The 23,909-nt window shown below is 46.5% G+C and overlaps 1 protein-coding gene across 3 annotated transcripts in view; it reads right to left on the bottom strand.

Annotated features, from left to right (window-relative positions):
• LOC134339448 (transitional endoplasmic reticulum ATPase-like) overlaps window positions 1–23,909 on the bottom strand; it is an 83,079-nt gene that overhangs the window by 12,738 nt on the left and 46,432 nt on the right. For all 3 annotated transcript variants that reach the window (XM_063035967.1, XM_063035969.1, XM_063035968.1), the window contains exons 5-12: window positions 20,402–20,532; window positions 16,300–16,431; window positions 13,215–13,317; window positions 11,207–11,340; window positions 6,070–6,205; window positions 3,851–3,963; window positions 2,069–2,233; window positions 682–804 (exon numbers count right to left, since the gene is read on the bottom strand). In XM_063035967.1, the coding sequence (XP_062892037.1) occupies window positions 682–804; window positions 2,069–2,233; window positions 3,851–3,963; window positions 6,070–6,205; window positions 11,207–11,340; window positions 13,215–13,317; window positions 16,300–16,431; window positions 20,402–20,532 (1,037 nt within the window). The remainder of the gene's footprint in view (window positions 1–681; window positions 805–2,068; window positions 2,234–3,850; window positions 3,964–6,069; window positions 6,206–11,206; window positions 11,341–13,214; window positions 13,318–16,299; window positions 16,432–20,401; window positions 20,533–23,909) is intronic.

Raw genomic sequence — 23,909 nt, 5'->3', positions numbered from 1 at the left:
TTGTTTTCCCTTGTCCTACCTCAAAGCACTGCGTAATGATCTGATCTGAATGAACAGTACACAGGACAAGCTTTTCACTCTGTCTCAGTACGTGACATTAATAAACCAATACCAGTGCCATTGGTTCTGGAAACCCCTGTTCCTCACCGTCCAACAAGCAAATATTAACATATCATTGTGCCTCACTCTGATTAAAAAAAGGCATTCCTCTCATCTCCCCTTGGGTTCTTGTGGATTTAGTACTCGTTGGCCCCTGGAGGCCATTCCAACGTGCAAGCTCTTTCTAGCTGTGAAAGGTTAGCTTCTTTTGTCACATGTACGTCGAAATATAAAATGAAATGTATCGTTTGCACCAAATCTAATCAGCCAGGATTGTGCTGGGGGCAGCCCGCAAATATTGCCATGCTTCTGGCACCAAAATAGCGTGGCTACTACTCACTAATCCAGACCATCAGTCTTTGGAATGTGGGAGGAAACCAGAGCACTTGGAGGAAACCCACACGGTCACTGAGGAGAATGTACAAACCCTTACAGACATTGGTGGGAATTGAACCCTGATCTTACAGCCAGCGCTGTAAAACCTTGCACTGACCGCTACGCTACCATTCTGCCACCGACCGTGCCTTCCCTCCCCGGATGAGGGAAGTACTTCCTGTCACTTCCTGTCTTCCTGTCACCCACCTGCACAAGCTCCTGGAGCTCCCGTTTCACCTCATCCAAGCCTCCAATGTCGTCCCAGGTGACAGTCGGCACCTCCACCACTGTCTCCCGCAGAGCTGAGGGGTTACTCTGGCCCAGTGCCCACTGGAATACACAGGGAAACAGGACAGGAAGCATTAATTAAACCAAGCACCAGTCTATGACACACACGCACAAAATGCTGGAGGAACTTAACAGGTCAGCCAGCATTTACGGAGGGGGAACAAAATGTCAACGTTTCAGGCCGAGACCTTTCTTAAGTCCTGATGAGGGGTCTCAGCTCAAAATGTCAATTGTTTATTTCCCTTCGAAGATGCTGCCTGACCTGCTGAGTTCCTTCAGCATTCTGTGTGTGTTACCCAAAATTTCCAGTATCTGCAGAATCTCTTGTCCTTATTATTACCAATTTGTAAGCCTCACTCTGCCCACCTAAATCTTCTCTTTCAATTTAAGACCACAAGACATAGGAGCAGCATTAGGCCATTCAGCCCACCGAGATCCCTCCTAGTTTCACTCCTAATCCCACATCAGCCATAACTCAGTGGGCAAATACATTCTCGTAAACACAAGAGATTCTGCAGGTGCTGGAAATCTGCACAAGAGCCTGGAGGAACTCAGCAAGTCAGACCTCTATGGGGGTGGGGATTAAACAGTCGGGGTTTCAGGCCCAAACTCTTCTGTCCGAGTCAAAGCATTCTGGGCTCAAGTCCCACTTGCATGCATTTAAGATGGGGGCGTGTGTGGGGGGGGGGGGTTAAGTTCAGAGGAGATGTGCTGAATAAGATGTTTTATTTTTTTTTAAACACTCAGTGCCAGATGTCCAGAGTGTGCTGCCAGGGGTTGTGCAGGCCGATACCACGGAGGCATTAATTTCCTTTCGAGACACACGCTGTTCTGGCCCAACGAGCACAATTACGCCTGTGTGAGCAATGAATCTACTAACCCCTGTGTCTTTGGAACATGGGAGGACACGAGAGCACTCGGAGGGAACCCAGGGAGCCACAGTTTAAAAGGCTCTTAGGTAAACACATTAATATGCAGAGTGCACACAGATCTGGACATAGAGTACACAGGAGTGTTCAGTTTAGTTAGCCATTTGATTAGTTCGGAACAAGGTTGTGGGCCAAATGACCTGCTCCTGGGTTGTACTGTTCCCTGTTCTATCAGCACAAAGATCTAGGCCAACACTCCAGCTCAGCACCACAATTGTCCTAATTCAAGCTCTCAGCCTGAAATTCGGACCACCCTTCAAGTCAATTTGTATTCAATTTCCTCCTGTGAAGCAGGCTGGAATGTTTTTAATGATGCCACTTAACTGGAAGATGTTGGTTGGAAAGCAGGCTGGTCTGGGGGACTGGGAAGGCCTCACCTGGAAGTCGTCCATCGTCACTGCCATCGAGTTCAGGACGTCTGCGTCAATCGTCTCGTCCTCCAGGTCAATGATGCTCATCTTCTTCCGGATGGCCTGCAGAGCGGCCTCGGAGCACAGTGCGGCCAAGTCCGCGCCCACGTGCCCATGGGTGTCGTGCGCAATCTGCAGAAGGGAATCAAATCAAGCAAAGCCTGTTTCCTGGGCTGCCATGTAGGAGGAAGGTAGATTGAGTCACCTGGGTCTAATCTCACAACAGCCTGGATGAATCAGGTTGGTTCCAGGGAAGAGGGGTTGACACGACAACAGATCGAGTCAGAAGGGCCTGTAGTTAAAGAGGTGGTTGATTGGTTCTTGATTTGTAAAGGTTATGGGAGAAGGCAGGAGAACGGGGTTGAGAGGGATAATAAATCAGCCATGATGGAATGGTGGAGCAGACTCAAAGGGCCGAATGGCCTAATTCTGCTCGTAGTCTTTTGGTCTGACCCCATAAAATTTAGAGAAATGTGGCCACTTTGTCAGGAATTCGAGATTCTGAGGGGTTCATCAAGGTGGGTCGATAAGGTTTGGAACTGAGATGAGGTGTAATTTTTTTTGTCTGCTGTGAATACAAAAATGGATCTCAGGATAGTATATGGTAACATATGTATACTTTGATAACAAGTTTATTTTGAACTTTAAAAAATTAAAGTAGGAGCTGGATAAATTTCTTAAAGACCGAGGGACATGGGGAGAAGTTGGCTGATCAGTCCCCATCATTTTGGAAGGTAGAGAAATCCCAAACAGCTGAAACACCTCATCTCTACTCCTGTCCATATTACAATTACAGCACAGAAACAGGCCATCTCGGCCCTTCTAGTCCATGCCGAATGCTTACTCTCACCTAGTCTCAACGACCTGCACTCAGCCCATAACCCTCCATTCATTTACTGTCCATATAGCTGTCCAATTTAACTTTAATGACAACATCGAACCTGCCTCAACCACTTCTGCTGGAAGCTCGTTCCACACAGCTACCACTCTCTGAGTAAAGAAGTTCCCCCTCATGTTACCCCTAAACTTTTGCCCTTTAACTCTCAACTCATGTCCTCTTGTTTGAATCTCCCCTACTCTCAATGGAAAAAGCCTATCCATGTCAACTCTATCTATCCCCCTCATAATTTTAAATACCTCTATCAAGTCCCCCCTCAACCTTCTGCGCTCCAAAGAATAAAGACCCAACTTGTTCAACCTTTCTCTGTAACTCAGGTGATGAAACCCAGGTAACATTCTAGTAAATCTTCTCTGTACTCTCTCTATTTTGTTGACATCTTTCCTATAATTTGGTGACCAGAACTGTACACAATACTCCAAATTTGGCCTCACCAATGCCCTGTACAATTTCAACATTACATCCCAACTCCTACACTCAATGATCTGATTTATAAAGGCCAGCATACCAAAAGCTTTCTTCACCACCCTATCCACATGAGATTCCACCTTCAGGGAACTATGCGCCATTAGTCCTAGATCCCTCTGTTCTACTGCATTCTTCAATGTCCTACCATTTACCATGTATGTCCTATTTTGATTAGTCCTAGCAAAATGTAGCACCTCACATTTATCAGCATAAAAATCCCTGTGTTGGTGCCAGCAAATTGAGGAAATGTATCTTCAGTTTCTGACGGCAATCGATGACTTTGAGTTCTTAACTTGTTAAAATTAGTTATGTGGATGCGTTCTGCAACCAATCGCAGTCCCCGTTCTCCCACCCCAAGGAGGTCCCCCTCCCCCCTTCCCCACCTTCTCAAGGTCCACGTCATCCGCCAGCTTCATGTTCTTGGTGTGAATTTGTAAGATCTCAAGCCTGCCGATGGAATCCGGGATTCCGATGTCGATCTCGCGATCGAAGCGACCTGTCGAGACAGACAGCAAAAGGCTACAGGGGTCACCCTCGGAGGTGGGTGTGGGGTGGACAAAATGTGAGTTGGCTGGCATGGACAGAGGTGCCCACTGTAAAGCCAGGTTCAGCTGTGGGTCTTAAGAGGTTTTCAGGTGGATCTCCACATAGACTCACAGAGCAGTGAAACAGGCCCTCCAACCTAACTAATCCATGTCAGTCAGATTCCCATCTAACGACAGAGGAGCTACATTCTGGGCAGTTCAGAAACTCTTAGATACAGTACTAGGCAAAAGTCTTAGGGTGGGAGTTGAAGACTTTACACGGCACTGTTAGGTATATGGATGATAGGACAAATGGACGGCTATGTAGGAGGGAAGGGTTAGATTGATCCCTGAATCGGAATCATGTTTAATATCACCCACATGTCATGAAATTAGTTGCTATGTGGCAGCTTTTAGGTTAAAAGGTCCGTTCAACATCTTGTGCTGAAGAGCCTGTACTGTGCTGTACTGTTCTATGTTATATAGTCCATAACCGCATTTGGTAACTATCATCCTGTCTGAACCTTTCCCATCCACAAATTACGAACAGTGAAGATGGGGTAGACGGTAGGACACTTTACCCTGAAAACGAGGAATCTAAAACTAGAGGGCACAAGTTTGGTGAGAGGGTTAGAGAAGATCTGGGGTGAGGGGTGGTGTTGGGATCTGGAGTACACTGCCTGAGACTCCCACACTTTGAAGAAGTATCTAACGAAGCACTTAATCACCAAGGCACAGTCGGGTGAGGTACGTAGAGGTGTCAGAGGCTGGAAAATGGAGTGAAACAGATGGTGGAAGAACTCAATGGATCAGGCAGCATCTGTGGAGGGAAATAGACAGCCAACATGTCAGATTGAGACTCTTCATCTGGACTGTGCTTTGTGCAGGGAAATGGGATTAGCATGGATAGGTAAAATCAAGCGGAAATACTCAGCAGGTCAGGGGGCATCTGTGCAGAGAGGAACAGACATGTCAGAGTGAAGATGCTTCGTCAAAACTGGGAATGAATATCTCCTGTATTTTCTATTTATATTTTAGATTTCTAGCATCTACACAGTTTCCTTCTGACTTAGTATAAACGGGGTGCGATTGGTGTCTGGTGGGGGGGGTAGCATCTCTGGTGAAGGGGCTTGTCATGTCCATTCTGGGGGCCACTCACTCACCATTGACAGGACACTCAGCTCTCACCTCTGGCTCCAAGAAGCTGCTTGCCTGTGACAGCGGCCACACCCCGGAACACCACTTAACAGGTGAGGTAAACCAGAAAGCCTCATACCCCAGTGAAACAGGGACATACCTGTGCCAGCATGCAAAGTCATCTCCGGCGGACTGGGTGGGCGAGATCAACGGCCAGGAAGACAGCTCTGCAAAGCTTTGTGCAGAGCGAAGGACATTGAAGCCGAGGCATCAAAGAAGTCATGCTCATCCCCTGCAATCAAGGAAGACCCCAATCGCGATGACCACAGGGCCTGGATTTCCGGGGTTGAGAGAGTGGAACTGCCCCAGTGCGACGGCTTTTCCACCTTAACAACTCTCCCACACGGGTCTCCTGCCATCTTTGGACACAACGGACAACTAACAGCATAAGTGGGTATTTGACGGTCAGTGTGGAACGTGGGCCAAAGGCTTTTCTTTGTATTATATGACTCTAAAAATGTGAGGGGAGAATCACATTGAAACCTACCAAATACAGAAAGATCTGAATAGAGTGCATGTGGAGAGAATGTTTCCACTGGTAGGAGTGTCTAGTATCTGAGGGCACAGCCTCAGAATTAAACTAGGATGAAGAGAAATTTCTTCAGTCAGACGGTGGTGAATCTGTAGAACCTTTTGCCACAGAGGCCAGTGGAGGCCACGTCTTTGGATGCAGTTAAGGCAAAGATCGATAGGTCCTTGGTTGGTAATGAGGTTAAGAGTTATGGGGAGAAGGCAGGAGAATGGCATTTAGAACAGCCATGATTGAATGGCAGAGCACACTAAATGGGCAAAAATGGGCTAATTCTGCTGCTGTATCTAATGGTCTAGAAACGGCGACAGTGGCCTGCCACGGGGCAGACTGGAGCTGACCTGAAACCCACCGAATCTCCGGAGTGCCGGGTCAATGCTGTTCGGCCGGTTGGTGGCAGCTATGACGATGACGTGAGTTCGCTGCTTCAGTCCGTCCATCAGTGTCAGGAGCTGGGAGACAATCCGACGTTCCACCTCCCCGTGGGTCTGCACAGTGGGGGGAGTGAGGGAGAGAGAGAGGGGGAGAGACCATGAGGAAGTGGGAGAGAGAACGAGAAAACATGAGGGAGGGAGAAAGAACATGAGAGAGGGAGAGAGAGAAAGAGAATATGAGAAAGAGAGAACGAGAGAGTGGGAGAGAGAAAGAGAGAATATGAGAGAGTGGGAGTGACTGTGAGAGAGAATAAGAAAGAGTGTGAAAAAGAAAGTATGAGAGAGAGAATGAGAGACATAGAGATAGATAGATAGATATTAGGAAGAGTATTCAGTGTATCCCTGGAGCTGGCCCCTGCTGTATCCGGCAATCCCAAATGGAACAGTGGGAATTGTCATTTCTGGATAAATAAATCCAGGATTCATTGTGTAAACCCCGGATGTCGATCGCTCTGCTCCTTTGGTGGGCTGTGCCTAGAATCCAATGGGTTTCTCAACTTGCAGAGTAGGGGCTCCCGGCCCATAGATCCCAAGTTTTTTTTTTAGAACAACTGAGCAAAGTTCCTTTAGCTCCCATTTTCTTTTCTCTTCTCCCCTTATCGGTGTCCAACCACCAGACACTGCCTCCCAACTCCACACCTCCCTCAACCCACCCGGCGCTATCTGCCTGTCACCCACTTCCTCAGCTGCTGGCACCCCATCCACTGCCGGTCCCTGCCCCTCCTCTTGATACCGTCCATCTGCCCTCCGCACTCTCAGTCTGGCCCCAAACCTCAGTCATCCCTCTGCCTCCACAGATGATGCTCATCCCACATTTGTTTTTTGTTCCGGATTCCAGCATCTGCAGACTCGTGTGACTCTGAATGGAATTGAATTAGTCATACACTGCTTTTAAATTAATTTACATAATTATAATGTTTTTAAAATTTTTTCTAAGTACATTAACTTTGCTTGTCTATATTTTAATATATTTGGGGAATATTTGAGGAATTTTTAAATATCTCTGAATATCAAATCTCCAGTGCTTAAACAGTGTTGTCTGGAAGATCTGGTCAGGCTGTTTCTGGGGATAGGGGATCAGGAAGGTCACCCTGAGCACTCGCCGCTGAGGGGTGCGTGTTGAACCCCGCCCGAGTCAGCCCAGACAATGAGACATCAGACCAGAAACAGGAACAGATCGTTTGGCTCTTCAAACTGTCCACCATTCAATATAATCCTAATTTACCTTCATCTCAAATCCACATTCCTATTCTTTCGGTCATAAGTTACGTAGAATTACAGCACACAACACGACATTCATTCTAAGTGTTACTTGCTAGCGTTAGTGCTCCACATGGAGCAACCATCCCCTATGTTGTATCTAACCCTATCATCACTCCTTCCTCATGCCTTTCCTTCACCCAATTTCCATCAAACACACTCCTGCTTTTCAGAAAACAGCAGGCAAACAGGCCCATAATGGTGTGCTGAACTAATTAAACCAGTCATTGAATATCTAAAGCAACACAGGCGAAATGCTGAAGGAACTCAGCAGGCCAGGTAGCATCTATGGGGAAGATGAACATAGAATTCACCAACTTCCGGTAATTCCCTCCCCCTCCCTTCCTCTATCCCCATTTCACTCTGCCCCCTCCCCCAGCTGCCTATCACCTCCCTCATGGTTCCACCTCCTTCTACTACCCATTGTGTTTTCCCCTATTCTTTCTTCACCTTTCCTGCCTATAACCTCCCTGCCTCCCTTCCCCACCCCTTTATCTTTCCCCTTACTGGTTTTTCACCTGGAATCTACCAGCCTTCTCCTTCCCACCCTCCCCCCACCTTCTTTATAGGGTCTCTGCCCCTTCCCTCTTCAGTCCTGACGAAGGGTTCTGGCCCCAATCGTCGACCGATCGTTTCCACGGATGCTGCCCGCCCTGCTGAGTTCCTCCAGCGTGTTGTGAGTGTTGCTTTGATCCCAGCATCTGCAGATTATTTTGTGTGATCTATGGGGAAGAGTACAGTTGACATTTCAGACTGAGACCCTTCATCAGGACTAGAGAAAAAAAGATGGGGAGTCAGAGTTAGAAAGTGGTGCGTAGTGGTGGGGATGAGGGGAGGAAGAAACATGAGGTGATAGGTGAAACCAGGAAGGGGAAGAGATGAAATAAAGAGCTGGGAAGTTGATTGGTGAAGGCGATACAGGGCTGGAGAAGGGGAAATTTGACAGGAGAGGACAGAAGGTCATGCAAGAAAGAAAAGACGGAGGAGAACCAGAGGGAGATGTTGGGCAGGTAAGGAGATGAGAGAGAGAAATGGGAATGGGGAATGTTGATGTGGGGGGTGGGGGGGGGAGAAGGGCATTACCAGAAATTCAAGAAATCAATGTTTGTGGCATCAGGTTGAAGGCTACCTATACAGAATATAAGGTGTTGCTCCAACCTGAGTGTGGTCTCATCACGGCAGTGGAGGAGGCCATGGATGGACATTCGGAATGGGAATGGGAAGTGGAAATAAAATGGGTGCCCACTGGGAGATCCCACTTTTTCAGGCAAACGGATTTCAGATGATTAGAAAAGTGGTCTCTCAGTTGATGTTGGGTCTCACAAGAGGCCACACCGGGAGCACCGAACAAAGTATATGACCCCAAACAGACTCACAGGTGAAGTGTCAGCTCACATGGAAGGCCTGTTTGGGACCCTGAATGGTAGTGAGGAAGGAGTTGTAGGGGCAGATGCAGCACTTGTTCTGCTTGCAAGGATAAATGTCAGGAGGGACATCAGTGGGGAGGAACAGGTGGACAAGGGAGTTGCATAGGGAGCGATCCCTGCGGAAAACTGGAAGTGCGGGGCAGGGAGGGAAAGATATGCTTGGTGGCGGGATCCCATTGCAGATGGCGGAAGTTACAGAGAATTATGTGCTGAACACAGAACCTGGTGGTGTGGTAGGTGAGGACAAGTGGAACCCTATCCCTGGTGGGGTGGTGGGAGGATGGGCTGAGGGTAGATGTGCTCCAAACAAAGAGATGCAGTTGAGGGCAGTGGTTGATGGTAGAGGAAAGGAAGCACTTTTCTTTGAAGAAGGAGGACATCTCCTTCCTTTTGGAATTAATAGCCTTATCCTGAGAGCAGATGCGGTGGAGATGGAGGAATTGAGAAAATGGCATTTTCCAGCATTTTGTGAGTGTTGCTGAAATGTCGACTTTCTGTATTGATCACTGGCTTTTCTCACAAGTGTAAATATCTTCTTGGTCTCCCCTAAACAACTCCTTTCTTAACTTTAAAGTCCTCATCAGGCACGTTCAGTGTTTGCTTTTCTTAACAGAGCCATCAGCCATTGTTACCATCAGGAAGAGGTACACACTCAATGATCCGGGATCCAGGCTTGAAGGCACACACTCAATGATCCGGGATCCAGGCTTGAAGGCACACACTCAATGATCCGGGAACACCTTCTTCCCCTCTGCCACCCGATTTCTGAATGGATATTGAACCCATAAACAGTACCTCACTATTTTTTTATTTTCTCTATTATTATGTACTGCATTGTACTGCTGCTGCAAAGACATCAAATTTGTCAACATGTACCAGTGATATTAAACCTGTTTCTGGTTCTGGTTCTGAAAGCTACACCCTTCTGTTTAATCTCACCTCACTGCTTCTTAGAACCTTGTAATGAAGCAAGGTGTCCAGAGGCCTTAATCAAACTGTAAATACGTTCCCAAGAAAATATGACCCTTATCACTTAAAATGCGGAAAACAGTCCATTTAGCAAGCAAAAAAATGCAGATGCTGTATATCTGAAATAAAATCGTACAGTACTGGAAACACTCAGCAGGTCAGCCTGCATCTGTGGAAGGAGTAGCAGGGCATCCGTTCTCAGTAAGGGATTGGCCTCGCCCGTCAGGGCGGGGCTGCCCTCCACTGTTCGATCGATGGAAGGACAAGCTGGACTGACCGCTTGTGTTTGCCTGCGGACTGCCGGGACCTGCATCATCAATTTCAGGGACATGTGGATCAGGGACTTGGGGCTATATACAGTTTTGAGTGTCAGAGTGTCTGCTGCTCAGTGTAAAAAACGCTAAATTAAATCCACTGTAATTCACTGTCGTAAAACAATAAAACGTGAAAACTTCTGGGGGGGGTGGATAATTTTTATAGGCACTGTATATTTTTTGGTGTAATTGCATGTGAGCTTTCTTGAATGTGCTGTGTTGCTCACTGTATGTTTTGTATCTTGGCCCAAGAGGAATGCTGTTTCATTCGGCTATATTCATGTGTGGTTGAACAGTAATTAAACTTGAATTTGATTTCGATTTTGATTTGAACATTATGGCTTTATCCAATGAAATGACTCAGACCTGAAGTGTTAACGTCTCTCCTTCCACAGATGCTGCCTGACCCGCAATGTCTTTCCAGTATTTACTGTTCAGTGTGCAACCACTCCAGGTCTACCCACAACTTGGTCACACTCTCCCTATGGTCACACTCCCTCGGTCACACTCTCCCTATGGTCACACTCCCTCGGTCACACTCTCCCTATGGTCACACTCTCCCTATGGTCACACTCCCTCGGTCACACTCTCCCTATGGTCACACTCCCTCGGTCACACTCTCCCTATGGTCACACTCTCCCTATGGTCACACTCCCTCGGTCACACTCTCCCTATGGTCACACTCCCTCGGTCACACTCTCCCTATGGTCACACTCTCCCTATGGTCACACTCCCTCGGTCACACTCTCCCTATGGTCACACTCCCTCGGTCACACTCTCCCTATGGTCATACTCCCTCGGTCACACACTCCCTATGGTCACACTCTCCCTATGGTCATACTCCCTCGGTCACACACTCCCTATGGTCACACTCTCCCTATGGTCATACTCCCTCGGTCACACTCTCCCTATGGTCACACTCTCCCTATGGTCATACTCCCTCGGTCACACTCTCCCTATGGTCACACTCTCCCTATGGTCACACTCCCTCGGTCACACTCTCCCTATGGTCACACTCCCTCGGTCACACTCTCCCTATGCTCCTGGCACTGAGAAAAGAGTGGGTTTGTGACAGGCAACAACACCTTCTCTCTCTTTGGAGCAATAGCGTCCAGTTCATCGATGAAGATGATAGCCGGTGCATTCTTCTCAGCTTCCTCAAAGGCCTTCCTCAGGTTACTCTCGGACTCCCCAGCCAGTTTGCTCATGATCTCTGGACCTGCACAAGAAATTCCACAAAGTCACAGTAACATCAAGGCATAGAGTCGGCCAGTTTCATCTTGAATTTGTTCAACAGAACTCTACAGCACAGACAGTGCCACGATGTTGTGCTGTCCTTTTAACTTACTCTAAGATTAATCTAACTCTTCCCTCCACATAACCCTCGATTTTTCTTTCATCCATGTGCCTATCCGGTAGCACATCGTATGAAACCACTACTCTCTGTGTAAAAGAAAATATTATCTCTGACATGCCCCTGTACTTACCTCCAATTACTTTAAAATTATGCCCTCTCATATTAGCCATTTCCACCTGAGGAAAAAGGCTTTGCTGTCCATTCTGTCTGTGCCTCTTATCATCTTTCATGCCTCTATCAAGTCACATTTCATCCTCTTTTCACTCCAAAGAGAAAAGCCCAAGCTATCCGCATAAGGTATGCTCTCCAATCCAGGCAGCATCCTGGTAAACCACCTCTTCACCCTATCTAAAGCTTCTATGTCCTTTCTAGAATGAGGCAGCCAAAACCAGAATACAGTGCTCCAAGTGTGGTCTAACCAGAGTTTTCCATTCCCTTGAACGCAATGGCCCGAATCATGAAGTTTCACTGGATGTGACCCCACTCCTGACCAAGTTACGTCCTTGATTGACTGACATGATTTGTTAGATTGTTTCAGGAGTGTCAGACCTTACCCCTCCTTACAACACCAACAGCAACTCAGTAAAGTGACTGCTGGATTACCAGCAGATACAGTTCTGTTCTGCCAAGGTGGCTGTGATTATCAGTTACTGTACGAATTGAGGTCATTTTTCGCAATCCAGCAGGCAGCACAGCAGCCCGTCAGAATGTGCCACTGTCTCCCAGCTCAGGGGTGGGCTGGTTCGAGCCTGACCTTGGGCACTGCGTGGATTTTGCACATTTTCACTGTGCCTGCGTGGTTTCCCCCCAGTTGCTGCGGTTTCCTACTACATCCCAAAGGTTTGTAGGTTAATTGACCACTCGGTGTGTGGTAGAAATTGGGGAAAGCCATAAATGCTATTAATGGAGGATTAGTGTAAAAATGGATGGTTGATGGCTAGCACAGACTGAGCGATCTGTTTCTGAGCTGTCTCTCTTCGTGACTCTGCACAGTGAGGGATAAATATTGAGCTGGAAACTGGGGAAAACTCACAGCACCGTGGGATCCTGTTAAGAAGAAAACACAGGCTCACGTTGGCACATCGGCTAAGAGCTGACTTCTCCAATAGGACATCAAAAACATGCACTGTCACCCTGGGATAGACGTTTAAGCTCCTGGAGCGTGATTCCAAACGAAGTGAGAAAGTTGCTCACTGAGCTATCTTTGTGAAATCATGGTTAGGTAATTGGCCAACTATGCAGAGGCTCAGATCGTTAAGAGTCGCAAGTTCAAATCCCATCACAGCGGCTGGCAAATCTAAGTTTGAATAATTAAATAAATATGGAATTAATTAAATGGAATTAAGTTAATTTATTTAAGTCAATGGAATCACTGGGTATCTTGTAAAAGTCACCTGATTTGCTAGAGTAGTTTCGAGATGTAAACCCACCATCTTAATTGTCTGAGCTTTAAGTTATTCCATACACACAACAACATTTTGACATGTCAATGCCCTCTGACACATCCCAGAAAGATTACGGGCTGTTTGCAAGGAGCAATAAATGTTGGCTCCCATATCAAGAAAATAAATGCCCTTAAAGAAAAGCCTACAGATATGACCTGTGGACCAGATCTCCTGGAAGACAGGTCAACCAGGAATCCAACTATGGAACCAATATGGAGACCAATACAGGAATCCGTGTAGGAGGGTTCAATGTCAAAGTGAATGGCTTCTCCAAGCAGATTTATGTCTCACCATTGATGAGGAAGAAGAAAGCTCCAGTTTCATTGGCTACAGCTCGAGCGACAAGTGTCTTCCCGGTTCCTGGAGGGCCATAGAGCAGGATTCCCCTTGGTGGCTGTGAACAGATTGGAGCAATGCATTGAGAGCTTATGGGGGTGCATTGACATTGGTTCACATGACTCTCTGTCTCCCAGATATACAAAGGTGACAGAACACCCCCATTGGTATTTACATCTATCCACCCTCTATCCACTCCTCCAACCCACTACCAGTACCACAGCCATACAAGCAAGGCCACAGGAAACCATTCAACCCTATGTTTTCTCTGTTGTACTGGGTTTGCCTCCAGCAAAACCCCAGAGGATAGAAACCACCAGTAAGACTATAAGACATAGCAGCAGAATTAGGCCATTTGGCCCATCAGGTCTGCTCTGCATTTTGATCATGGTTGACTTATTTTCCTTTATTTTCTTCTCAACCCCATTCTCCTGCCTTCTCCACTTAACCTTTGTCACCCTTCCTGATCAAGAAGCTATCAATCTCCACTTTGAATATATCCAATGACTTGGCTTCCATAGCCGTCTGTAGTAATGAATTCTATAGATTCAGCAGCTAAAGAAATTCCTCCTCAATTCTATTCCAAAGTAGCGTTCTTCTATTCTGAAGCTGTGCCTAGAAGTCCTAGACACTCCCACTATAGGAAATATACTCTATATATTGTAACTACACTATGCAGGCCTTTCAATATTCAACAGACTTCAACGAGATTCCTCACATACTTTCAAACTCCAGTGAGTACAGGGAACAGGTTTGGAGACAACAAACACTCCTCATACAATAAACCTTTCATTCCCAGGATCATTCCTGGCAACATAAAGACTTCAGGACCTGAACTGGTGCCAGACTACATCCAGGATATGAGGACAATCATCACCCAGGGGTTCCCTCACAGCCTTGGACTGGAGTGGGAAGAATTTCACATGAACATTAAATTCAGGTTGCTTGAAGTGTTGACAATGTGGTTCTTGTTCCTTGTTGTCAGTTTGCCCACTCGATTTCCTTCCCAATTTCTGAATTCCCTCTTTCTCTGAATTTCACTCTGTGCCTTAACTCTACCTCTCTCCTCTTTCTTTACAGTTCCTCCCTATGAGTGGACTTCTTCCCGTTCTGTGGAATTGCTTTCTGTGCTCTCACTTATCCTGGCTTTGGTGACTATGAGAATTCGGTGAGTTGTCAAAGTGACAACTTGAGTTGTTAGTGAATTGTCTGGTCCCCATCTCACTCTGAATGTGACCTTCCTCACAGTGACAATCCCAGACCTCCTGCTTGAAATACTTTGTTCCACTCTGTCACTGGGCTGCTCTGTTCCCTCAAGGTCCCACAGACAATAGCCTGGGCAAAGTCAGCCACTGGGTAAGGGACTTGAAGATTTATGCTGCGGCTTATTTCTATCCCAATGCCCAAGTCTGTTCCATTAATCTATCTTGTCTGATTTAACTTCCCCCTCAACTGCATTCCCCTGCCTTCTCCTCATAACCTTTGACACCCTTATTAATCGATTGTGGGTTATATCTGTCCTTTGGGATGCCAAAGTTGAGTTTATAGTCACTTACACAAGTACAGTACACACAGGTGAAGAGGAAACTACTTGCTGTAGCATCGCAGGCATATAGCAACACACGACACACAGACAAACTGCTGGTGGACCTCAGCAGGTCAGGCTGCATCTACGGAGAGGAATAAAGAGTTGATGTTTCAGGCCAAGATTCTACATGGAAGGATGAAAAGTTTCAGCCTGAAACATCGACCCTATTTCTCTCCAACAGTGTTGCCTGACCTGCAGAGTTCCTCCAGCATCTTGTGTGCATTATTCTGTATTTCCAATGTTTGCTTCGCATCATATAATCGGCAGTCACAGGGACAAACAAATTATATACCTGTACTACCTTTACAAAAAAGAACACAATTAGGACAAAAACAGCCGATTTTAGTGCAAAATTTAGTGATCCAATGGGCACTGTGTTTCTATAATCAGGTAATAATTAAGGTTGTGCCATTTGGTTCAAGAACGGCAGTAATTCTTCAGTCTGGCAATGTGGTACTGTGGAGAGCATGCTAACTAGTTGCATCACTGTCTGGTATGAGGGGTGGGGGGAGATGTGGTGGCTGTTGGACAGGTTCGAAGTGAGCTAAACTCATTTAGTTCCATCGTGGGCACCTGCCTCCGCAGTATCCAGGACATTATCAAGGAATGATGTCTCAAAAGGTGGTGGTCATCACGAAGGACCCCCATCACCCAGGTCAAGCCCTGGTCTCATTGCTACCATCAGGAAGGAGGTACAGAGGCCTGAATGCAGACACTCAATGCAATGATCAGGAATCCCTTGCCATCGTCACTAAAGGAGCCAGAAACTAGAGGCTATATGCTTAAGTTGAAAGGGGGGATGTTTAATAAGGATCTGAGGGGCAACTTCTTCACTTGGAGGGTGGTCTGTATATGGATCAGGCTTGGACAGGTACACAGATAGGGAAGGGTCAGGGAGACACCGGCAAATGGGACCAGGTGACATTGGAATTTTAGACAAAAGGACTATTTCTCCTTCCATTGAACAAATTTCCTTCCCCACCCCCCCCCAACTTCCTCTATTCCCCACTCTGACCTATTACTTCTTCTCACTCCCCGGGTCCCTTCCTCCTTCGCTTTTTCCTCTGGTCCATGCTCCTCGCCTATCAGAATCTTTCTTCTCCAGCCCCTGACCTGGCTTCACCTATCACTTTCCAGCTAGCCTTTCCTCCGCACCCACCCCCCCGACATCCTTTTATTCTGTCATCTTCCCCCTTCCTTCTCAATCGTGAAGGGTCACAGCCCGAAACGTCGACTGTTTACTCATGTGCTGCCTGATCTGCTGAGCTTTGCCTGTATTTTGTGTGTGTTGCTTTGGCCTGTTTCCATGCTGTGTTCAAAGAGTGCATCAGACACAGGCAACATTCCCTCTGAGAAAGAGGGTTTAGTTAACAAGTACAGCTCCTAAACACGATTTTATAGGTGTTAAGCCTGGTGGGATGAACTCTAGCACCCCACACTTGCGGCACCTACCTTGACCCCGATAGCTTTGAAGAGGGCTGGATGTCGAAGGGGCAGTTCGACCATCTCCTTGATCTGAGCCAGCTGTTTGCGGCACCCGCCTATGTCATCGTACCCAACGTCATTCAGGTTCTCCTCCTCATCCTGTTGGTGAGACACAGCATCACCACCCGGCGTAAAACCAAGGTGACAGCCACCTCAGGACATCCCAGGCGCCTCGCAACCTATGCAGCCGTGCTTTTTCAAATGTAACCTGTTGGGTTGGAGATACGTCTCTACCGAAGGTTGTATCAGGGGCTCCTCCCCCTGCTAGCCCGCAGGTCACCCTTGGGCAAGACATTGCACCTGCTCGGCTCCCCAGATCAGGTTCACGTGAAGCCACTGGAGCAAGTGGTGGATGGTCGTTTGAGCAGACAGTGCATATTGCAAGTCCTGGTTATACAACCACTAACACCAGGCAGACAATTCTGAAGAGTATTAATAATGGTTGGGGGTCACCTGTCTTGTAAAAACACTGCCTAGAAGGCCGCAATGGCAAACTACTTCTGTAGAAGAATAACCACGATTGCCCTCATCATACGACACAACACAGAACAAATGAACAATTCTGTTGGGAATTCAAGTGCTAGAGAATTATGTGATTAGACCAGGGATTGATTTAAATGAGGTGCCTTTGGTTTTTAATGTAAATTGCAGGCATTAATCAGAATCAGGTTTTATTATCACTGGCGTGTGTCGTCAAATTTGTTAACTTAGCAGCAGCAGTACAATGCAGTACATGATAATATAGGAGAAATAATAAGTAAATCAATTACAGTAAGTACAAACATTTGTATATACATGTATATAGTTTTGCACTATTTTTAATTTAACTACTTGTTAAATTTAACATGTAGTTAAATTTAAAATAGTGCAAAAACAGGAATAGAAGTGACATAGTGTTCATGGGTTCAATGTCCATTTGGGAATCGGATGGCAGAGGGAAAGAAGCTGTTCCTGAATCGCTGAGTGTGTGCCTTCAGGCTTTTGTACCTCCTTCCTGATGGTAACAGTGAGAAAAGGGCATGCCCTGGGTGATGGGGATTCTTAATAATGGTCGTTGCCTTTCTGAAACATCGCTTCCTTAAAAATGTCTTGGATACTATGGAGGCAAGTACACAAGATGGAGATAACTCATCTTACAACTCTCTGTAACTTCTTCTGATCCTGTGCAGCAGCAACCCCACCCCCCCAAACCGGATGGTGATGCAGCCTGTCAAAATGCTCTCCCTGGTACATCAGTAGGAGTTTTTGAGTGTCTTAGGTGTCAAATCAAATGTCCTCAAACACTTAATAAAATATAGCCACTGTCTTGCCTCGATATGTTGGGATCAGGTTAGATCATCTGAGATCTTGACCCCCAGGAACTTGAAATTGCTCACTCTCTCCAATTCCGATCCCTCTATAAGGATTGGTTTGTGATCCCTTGTCCTAACCTTTCTGAAGTCCACAATCAGCTCTTTGGTCTTACTGACCTTGAATGCAAGGTTGTCGCTGCGACACCACTCAACCAGCTGGTATATCTCATTCCTGTACACCCTCTCATCTCCATCTGAGATTCTGCCAACAATGGTTGTATTTCAGAAAATATACAGTTGGCATCTGAGGTGTGCCTAGCCGCACGCACAGAGAGTAGAGCAGTGGGCTAAGCACACACCCCCGAGGTGCGCCAGCGTTGATCGTCAATGAGGAGCAGTTATTAATACCAATCCACACAGATTGTGGTCTTCTGGTTAGGAGTCGAGCATCCAATTGCAGAGGTACAGAGACTCAGGTTCTGTAGCTTATCAATCAGGACTGTAGGAATGATGAGCTACAGTCAACAAACAGCATCCTGACATAGGTGTTTGCATTGTCCAGGTGGTCTAAGGCCGTGTGAAGAGCCATTGAGATGGTGTCTGCTGTAAACCTATTGCGGTGATAGGCAAATTGCAGTGGGTCCAGGTCCTCGCTGAGGCAGGTGTTGTTTCTAGCCATGACCAATATCTCAAAGCATTTCATCACCGTAGATGTCAGTGCCACTGGATGACTGTCATTAAGGCAGCTCACACTGGCAACCTCCAATCGTAGTAGTGAGAGGTTAAAAATGTCCTTGAATACTCCCGCCAGTTGGGTGGCACAAGTTCTGAGAGCCTTACCAGGTACTCCATCGGGGCCTGCCACCTTATGAAGGTTCACTTTCCTGAAAGACAGCCTGACGTTGGCCTCCAGACAGAGATCACAGGGCCACCGGGTGCAACAGGCATCTTCACAGCTGTACTTATATGCTCCCTTTCAAAGCGGGCATAAACTGCGTTGAGATTATCTGGTAGTGAAGCATCGCTGCCATTTGTGCTATTAAGTTTAGTCTTGCAGGAAGTAATGTCCTGCAAACCCTGCCAGAGTTGACGTGCATCCAATGTCGCCTCCAACCTTGCTCAGAATTGTTTCTTCACTCTTGAAATAGCCCTCCGCATGTCATACCTGGTTTTCTGGTACAGGCCTGGGTCGCCAGACGTTAATGCCACAGATCAAACCCTCAGTAGATGACGAACCTCCTGGTCCATCCATGGCTTGTGATTGAAGCAAGCTGCAGAGAGTTGTAAACTTAGTCAGCTCCATCATGAGCACTAGCCTCAGTGTATCCAGGACAGTTTCAGGGAGCAATGCTTCAAAAAGATGGCATCCATCATTAAAGACCCCCATCACGCAGGTCATGCCCTTGTTCTCATTGTTACCATCAGGAGGAGGTACAGAAGCCTGAAGGCACACACTTAATGATTCAGGAACGGCTTCTTCCCCTCTGATATCTGATTTCTGAATGGATATTGAACACCACCTCACTACTTTTTATTTTTATTTTTGCCCTACTTATTTAATTTAACTATTATATATATACACATTCAATGTACCTCATGGATTTTTTGATGATTATGTATTGCATCATACTGCTGCTGCAAGGTTAACAAATTTTACGACATATTAAACCTGATATAAAACTGATTCTGACTTTGATTCATTGACTGTGGTGGTACGCATTCTCACCTTCTGCTTAACAGGAACGGGGAGCAGAGAAGGTGATAAGAGCGAGCGGGGTCCTTGATTATGTTGGCTGCTTTGGTAAGACAGTGGAGAGCGTAGATGGAGTTAATGGAAGGGAGACTGTTATGTGGGCTGAATATTCTGTAGGGAGAGAACTGAAACATTTACAAATGCTGCCTGATCATCTGGGTATTTCCGGCTTCATTCAAACCTCCTGCAATATTTTGCTTCAAGGTGCAGCCTGACCTTTTGTTCCTTTAATGAGGGGACACTTGCAATGATCAGGAATCCTTTGCCCTCATTACCTAGTGACTCAGTTCCAGAGGAGTCCGTACGTTTTCCACGTGACCGTGTGCGTTTTCTCCAGGTGCTCTGGTTTCCTCCACAGTCCGAATACGTACTGATAGGTTAATTGGTCATTGTAAACTGTCCCATGATTAGCTTAGGGTTAAATCGGGGCTGGAAGGCCTACTCTGCGCTGTATCTCAACAAACAAATATTAGATGTCACCTCTTCCCCATCTCAACAGTCAGGCTGAACTGCAAGAGTGATTGGCTCAGTTAAATCTGGCCTGCAAGAGTTGACATCACTGAAGGAGGTGACTGACTGGGGTTTGCAAGTGAGGAAATCAAAAAGCCAATGGCATAAGGTGATGTCGAGGCCCAGGTCTTGGAGCTTATTAATTATGAAAAACTTCAATCCGCACAACACTGAATTGATCACTGAACACAATTTATGGACTCACTTTCAAGGTCTCTACAATTCATGTGCTCAGTATATTTAGTTATTTAGTTCACTGTTTAATAATAATTATTATTATTATTTCTTTTTGTATTTGCACAATTTGTCTATTTTTGCATATTGGTTGTTTGTCAGTCTTTGTGTGAGCTTTTCATTGATTCTATTGTATTTCTTTGTTCTACTGTAAAATTCTGCAAGAAACTGAATCTCAGGGTCATATATGATGACATATAAGTACTTTGATAATAAATATACTTTGAACTTTGAATTTTGAGGTGTGATGCGCTTGTAAAGCCAGCAGGGTTGACCTTACCTCTCGTTTGATTGGCTCGCCCTCGCAGTGCAGGATTGTGTCTGGAGCCACAATGCAATGAGGTGAAGGGTCAGTCTCCACCACCTTGAACTCCACAGCTCGCATACCTCCACGCACCAAGAAGATGTCTCCTGGAAAACACAGAGGAACACACACACACACACACACACACACACACACACACGAGGCCGTCGTTAGTCAGCTACCCCCGACACAAACCCTGTATCGGAAAGATCAAAAGTCCAGTTCCCAAGTTAGTTTGAAAAAGGTGAATATATTATTCAACGCCTCAATTTCACTCCACCAACCAACAACAATGACCGTTCCTTTAAATCAACCTGAAAGGCACCGGAAGAACTCAGCAGCTAGGCAGCACTTATGGAGGGAGATGGTTGAGACCGTTCATCCATTTGGGGACAGTGTGTCTTCTTCATCCTTCAAATCATCCACGTTTCCACCTGAAGACCAAACACACTCTCTGCTTCATTGCATGAACAAGAACCGACAAATATCCCTGATGAAGTTGGAGGCCCAAAGTCTACAAGTCTGAGAATCCAGGGAAAGGACCGGAGGTCTGGAGATGGCCTGTCCGGGTGGATGGGTGAATGAGTGGCAGGAATGGGAAAAAGCAGCTTGTTTTGCTGTGTTGCCTTGTTCAATTTTGATGTTGCTGCCAGAACACTGTGTGCATGTGGTATTGGCACCAGAACATGTGGCAACACTTGTGGCCTGCCCCCAGCGCGCCCTTGGCAGGCTCGATCAAGGACACTAGCCGCCCTGGCATCCAGGACATCTTAAATGAGCAATACCTCAAAAAGACAGCATCCATCAGTAAAGACTCCCATCACCCAGGACACACAAGCCTTGTTCTCATTGTTACCATCAGGAAGGAGGTACAGAAGCCTGAAGGAACACACTCACCAATTCAGGAACAGCTTCTTCCCCAATCTCAATCCAATTTCTCAATGGACATTCAAGCCATGAACACTACCTCACTACTTTTTTATTTCTATTTTTGCACTACGTATTATATTTAACTATTGTATATATATACATATATACACTCTTACTGTAATACATGTTTTTTATGTATTGCATTGAACTGTTGCCGCAAAGTTAACAAATTTCACGACGCATGCCGGTGATATTAAACCTGACTCTGATTCAGAATGTGTTTAGTGGCACATTAACCCACTAACTTACACGACTTTGGGACGTGGGGGGAACTGAGTAACCAGAGGAAACCTCATGTGATTACAGGGAGAACGTGCAAACTCCACAAAGACGTCACCTGAGATGTCAGGTTCATAACTGGGTCGCTGGAGCTGTAAGGGTACAGCTCTACTAGTAGTGCTGTTGTGCTGTCCCAAGTCTGCAATTGCCCTCGTCAGTTAAGTTTTACTGAAGCCTCTCTGATCCAGACTGACAGTTAGCAATGTGATGTCAAATACACCATATATTTAATCAGGAGGTGTTGGTCATACCCTGACAAGCTGGTGGTTAGCCTTCTCCGTGAACGAATGTAGTCTGTGGGGTGAAGGTTATCCCACAGTCCTGCTGGGTAGGGATTTAGACCTAGAGATGTTGAATGACTGTCAATATATTTGCAGGTCAGGATGATGCATAAGCTAGAAGGGAACCTGCTGGCGGTATCCTGCTACTCTTGGTCACGAAGCTGGAGGGTTTGGGAGGTGCTGTCAGATTAGCCCAGATGAGAACCTACAGAATATTCTATAAACAGCGGACATTGCAGTCACTGTGTGCCAGTGATGTAGGGGAAGTATGCGTAGGATGCTAGATAGAGTCATAGAGCACTACAACATAGAAAGAGGTCCTTCAGCCCATCTATTCCTTGCTGAACCGTTACTCTGCCTAGTCCCGTTGACCTGCATCTGGACCATAGCCCTGCATCCCCCTTCTATCCATGCATCTGTCTAAATTTCTCTTAAATGTTGCAATCAAGCCCTCATCCACCACAACATGGAAATGAGTCCATGCCGACCTGACCTTCTGCCTAGTCTCACCTACCTGCCCCAGGAGTATAATCCTCCAAAACCCTCCCATCCGCATACTGTACCTATCCAAATTTCTCTTCCGTGTTGAAATTGAGTCTGCATCCACCAGTCGCACTGGCAGCTCGTTCCACACTGACGCCACCCTCTCGGTGAAGGAGATCCCTGTTAGGTTCCCATCAGGTATTTCGCCTTTCACCTACATGAGGCACTGAACAACAGTTTGCTTTGTTCTGAATGGCACTGACACCAGACTTTGGTTAGGCCACCACACCTCGAGTGTTGTGTGCAGTCCTGGTCACCCCGGTAAGATGGTAAATTGGTTCATTATCGTCACACATACTGAGCTACAGAGAAAAAATTCTTTGTGTTGCGTGTGATGGAGGCTTTAGAGAGTGTGCAGAAGAGGTTCACCAGGACACTGCTCGGATTGGAGTACTGGCTAGAAGGAGAAGGTGGAAAAACTTGGATTGCTTTCTCTAAAGTGTCGGAGGCTTAAGGAAGTTTCTCAATTTATGAGGGTGACAGTCAGAAGCTTTCTCCAAGAGTGGAAATATGAAACACCAGAGTGCTGTAGCTAGGGTCAATGCACACAGGCTTTTTCCACTGAGGTTGGGTGAGAGTACAACCTTAGGTCATGGGTTAAGGGTGAAAGGTGAAAAGTTTAAGGGTGACATGAGGAAAAACTTCTTCACTCAGCAAGTCACGAGAGTGTGGAATGAGCTGCCAGTGCAAGTGGTGCATGCCAGCTCAACTTCAATGTTTAAGAGAAGTTTTGATAGGTACATGGATGGTAGGGGTATGGAGGGCTATGGTCCAGGTGCAGGTCGATGGGAGTAGGCAGTTTAAATGTTTGGCATGGACTAGATGGGCTGAAGGGCCTGTTTCTGTGCTTTCCTTTTTAATTTTTTTTATTGAGATACAACATGGAATAGGGCTTCTGGTCTTCCGAGCTGTGCTGCCCAGCAATCCCCAATTTAACCCGAGCCTAATCACTGGACAGTTAACAATGACCAATTAACCTTCCAACCAGTACATCTTTGGAATGTGGGAGGAAACTGGAGCACCAGGAGGAAACCACGTGGTCACAGGGAGAGCGAACAGACTCCTGACAGGCAGTGGCACGGACTGAACCCGGGCCACCTGTACTGTAACGTGTTTTTATGACTCTCTAACTCTAGAAGTCATAGGAGAGTGGGGGCAAGACCCACAGGGCAAGCTTTTTTGTGTTAAACACAAAGAGCAGTAGGTACTTTGAACGTGCTGCCACAGGTGGTGGGTGGAAGAGATGAGATTATCGATGCTTAAGAGGCATTTAGACAGATACAGGAACATGTAGGGATATAGACAATGTACAGGCAGGTGGAATCAGTTGAACATGGCATTAGGTAGAGCACAGACATTGTGGACCGGAGAACCTATTCATGTGCTGTGCACTCTACATTGATCAAATAAGTCTTACAGAAGCCACACTCAAGCCAAACTTTACAGCACCA

The sequence above is a fragment of the Mobula hypostoma genome, chromosome 29 (genome assembly GCF_963921235.1).
Source record: "Mobula hypostoma chromosome 29, sMobHyp1.1, whole genome shotgun sequence".
Classification (NCBI taxonomy): domain Eukaryota; kingdom Metazoa; phylum Chordata; class Chondrichthyes; order Myliobatiformes; family Myliobatidae; genus Mobula; species Mobula hypostoma.
Note: the sequence above shows the minus strand (reverse complement) of the source record. Positions and strands in the feature narration are given on the sequence as shown.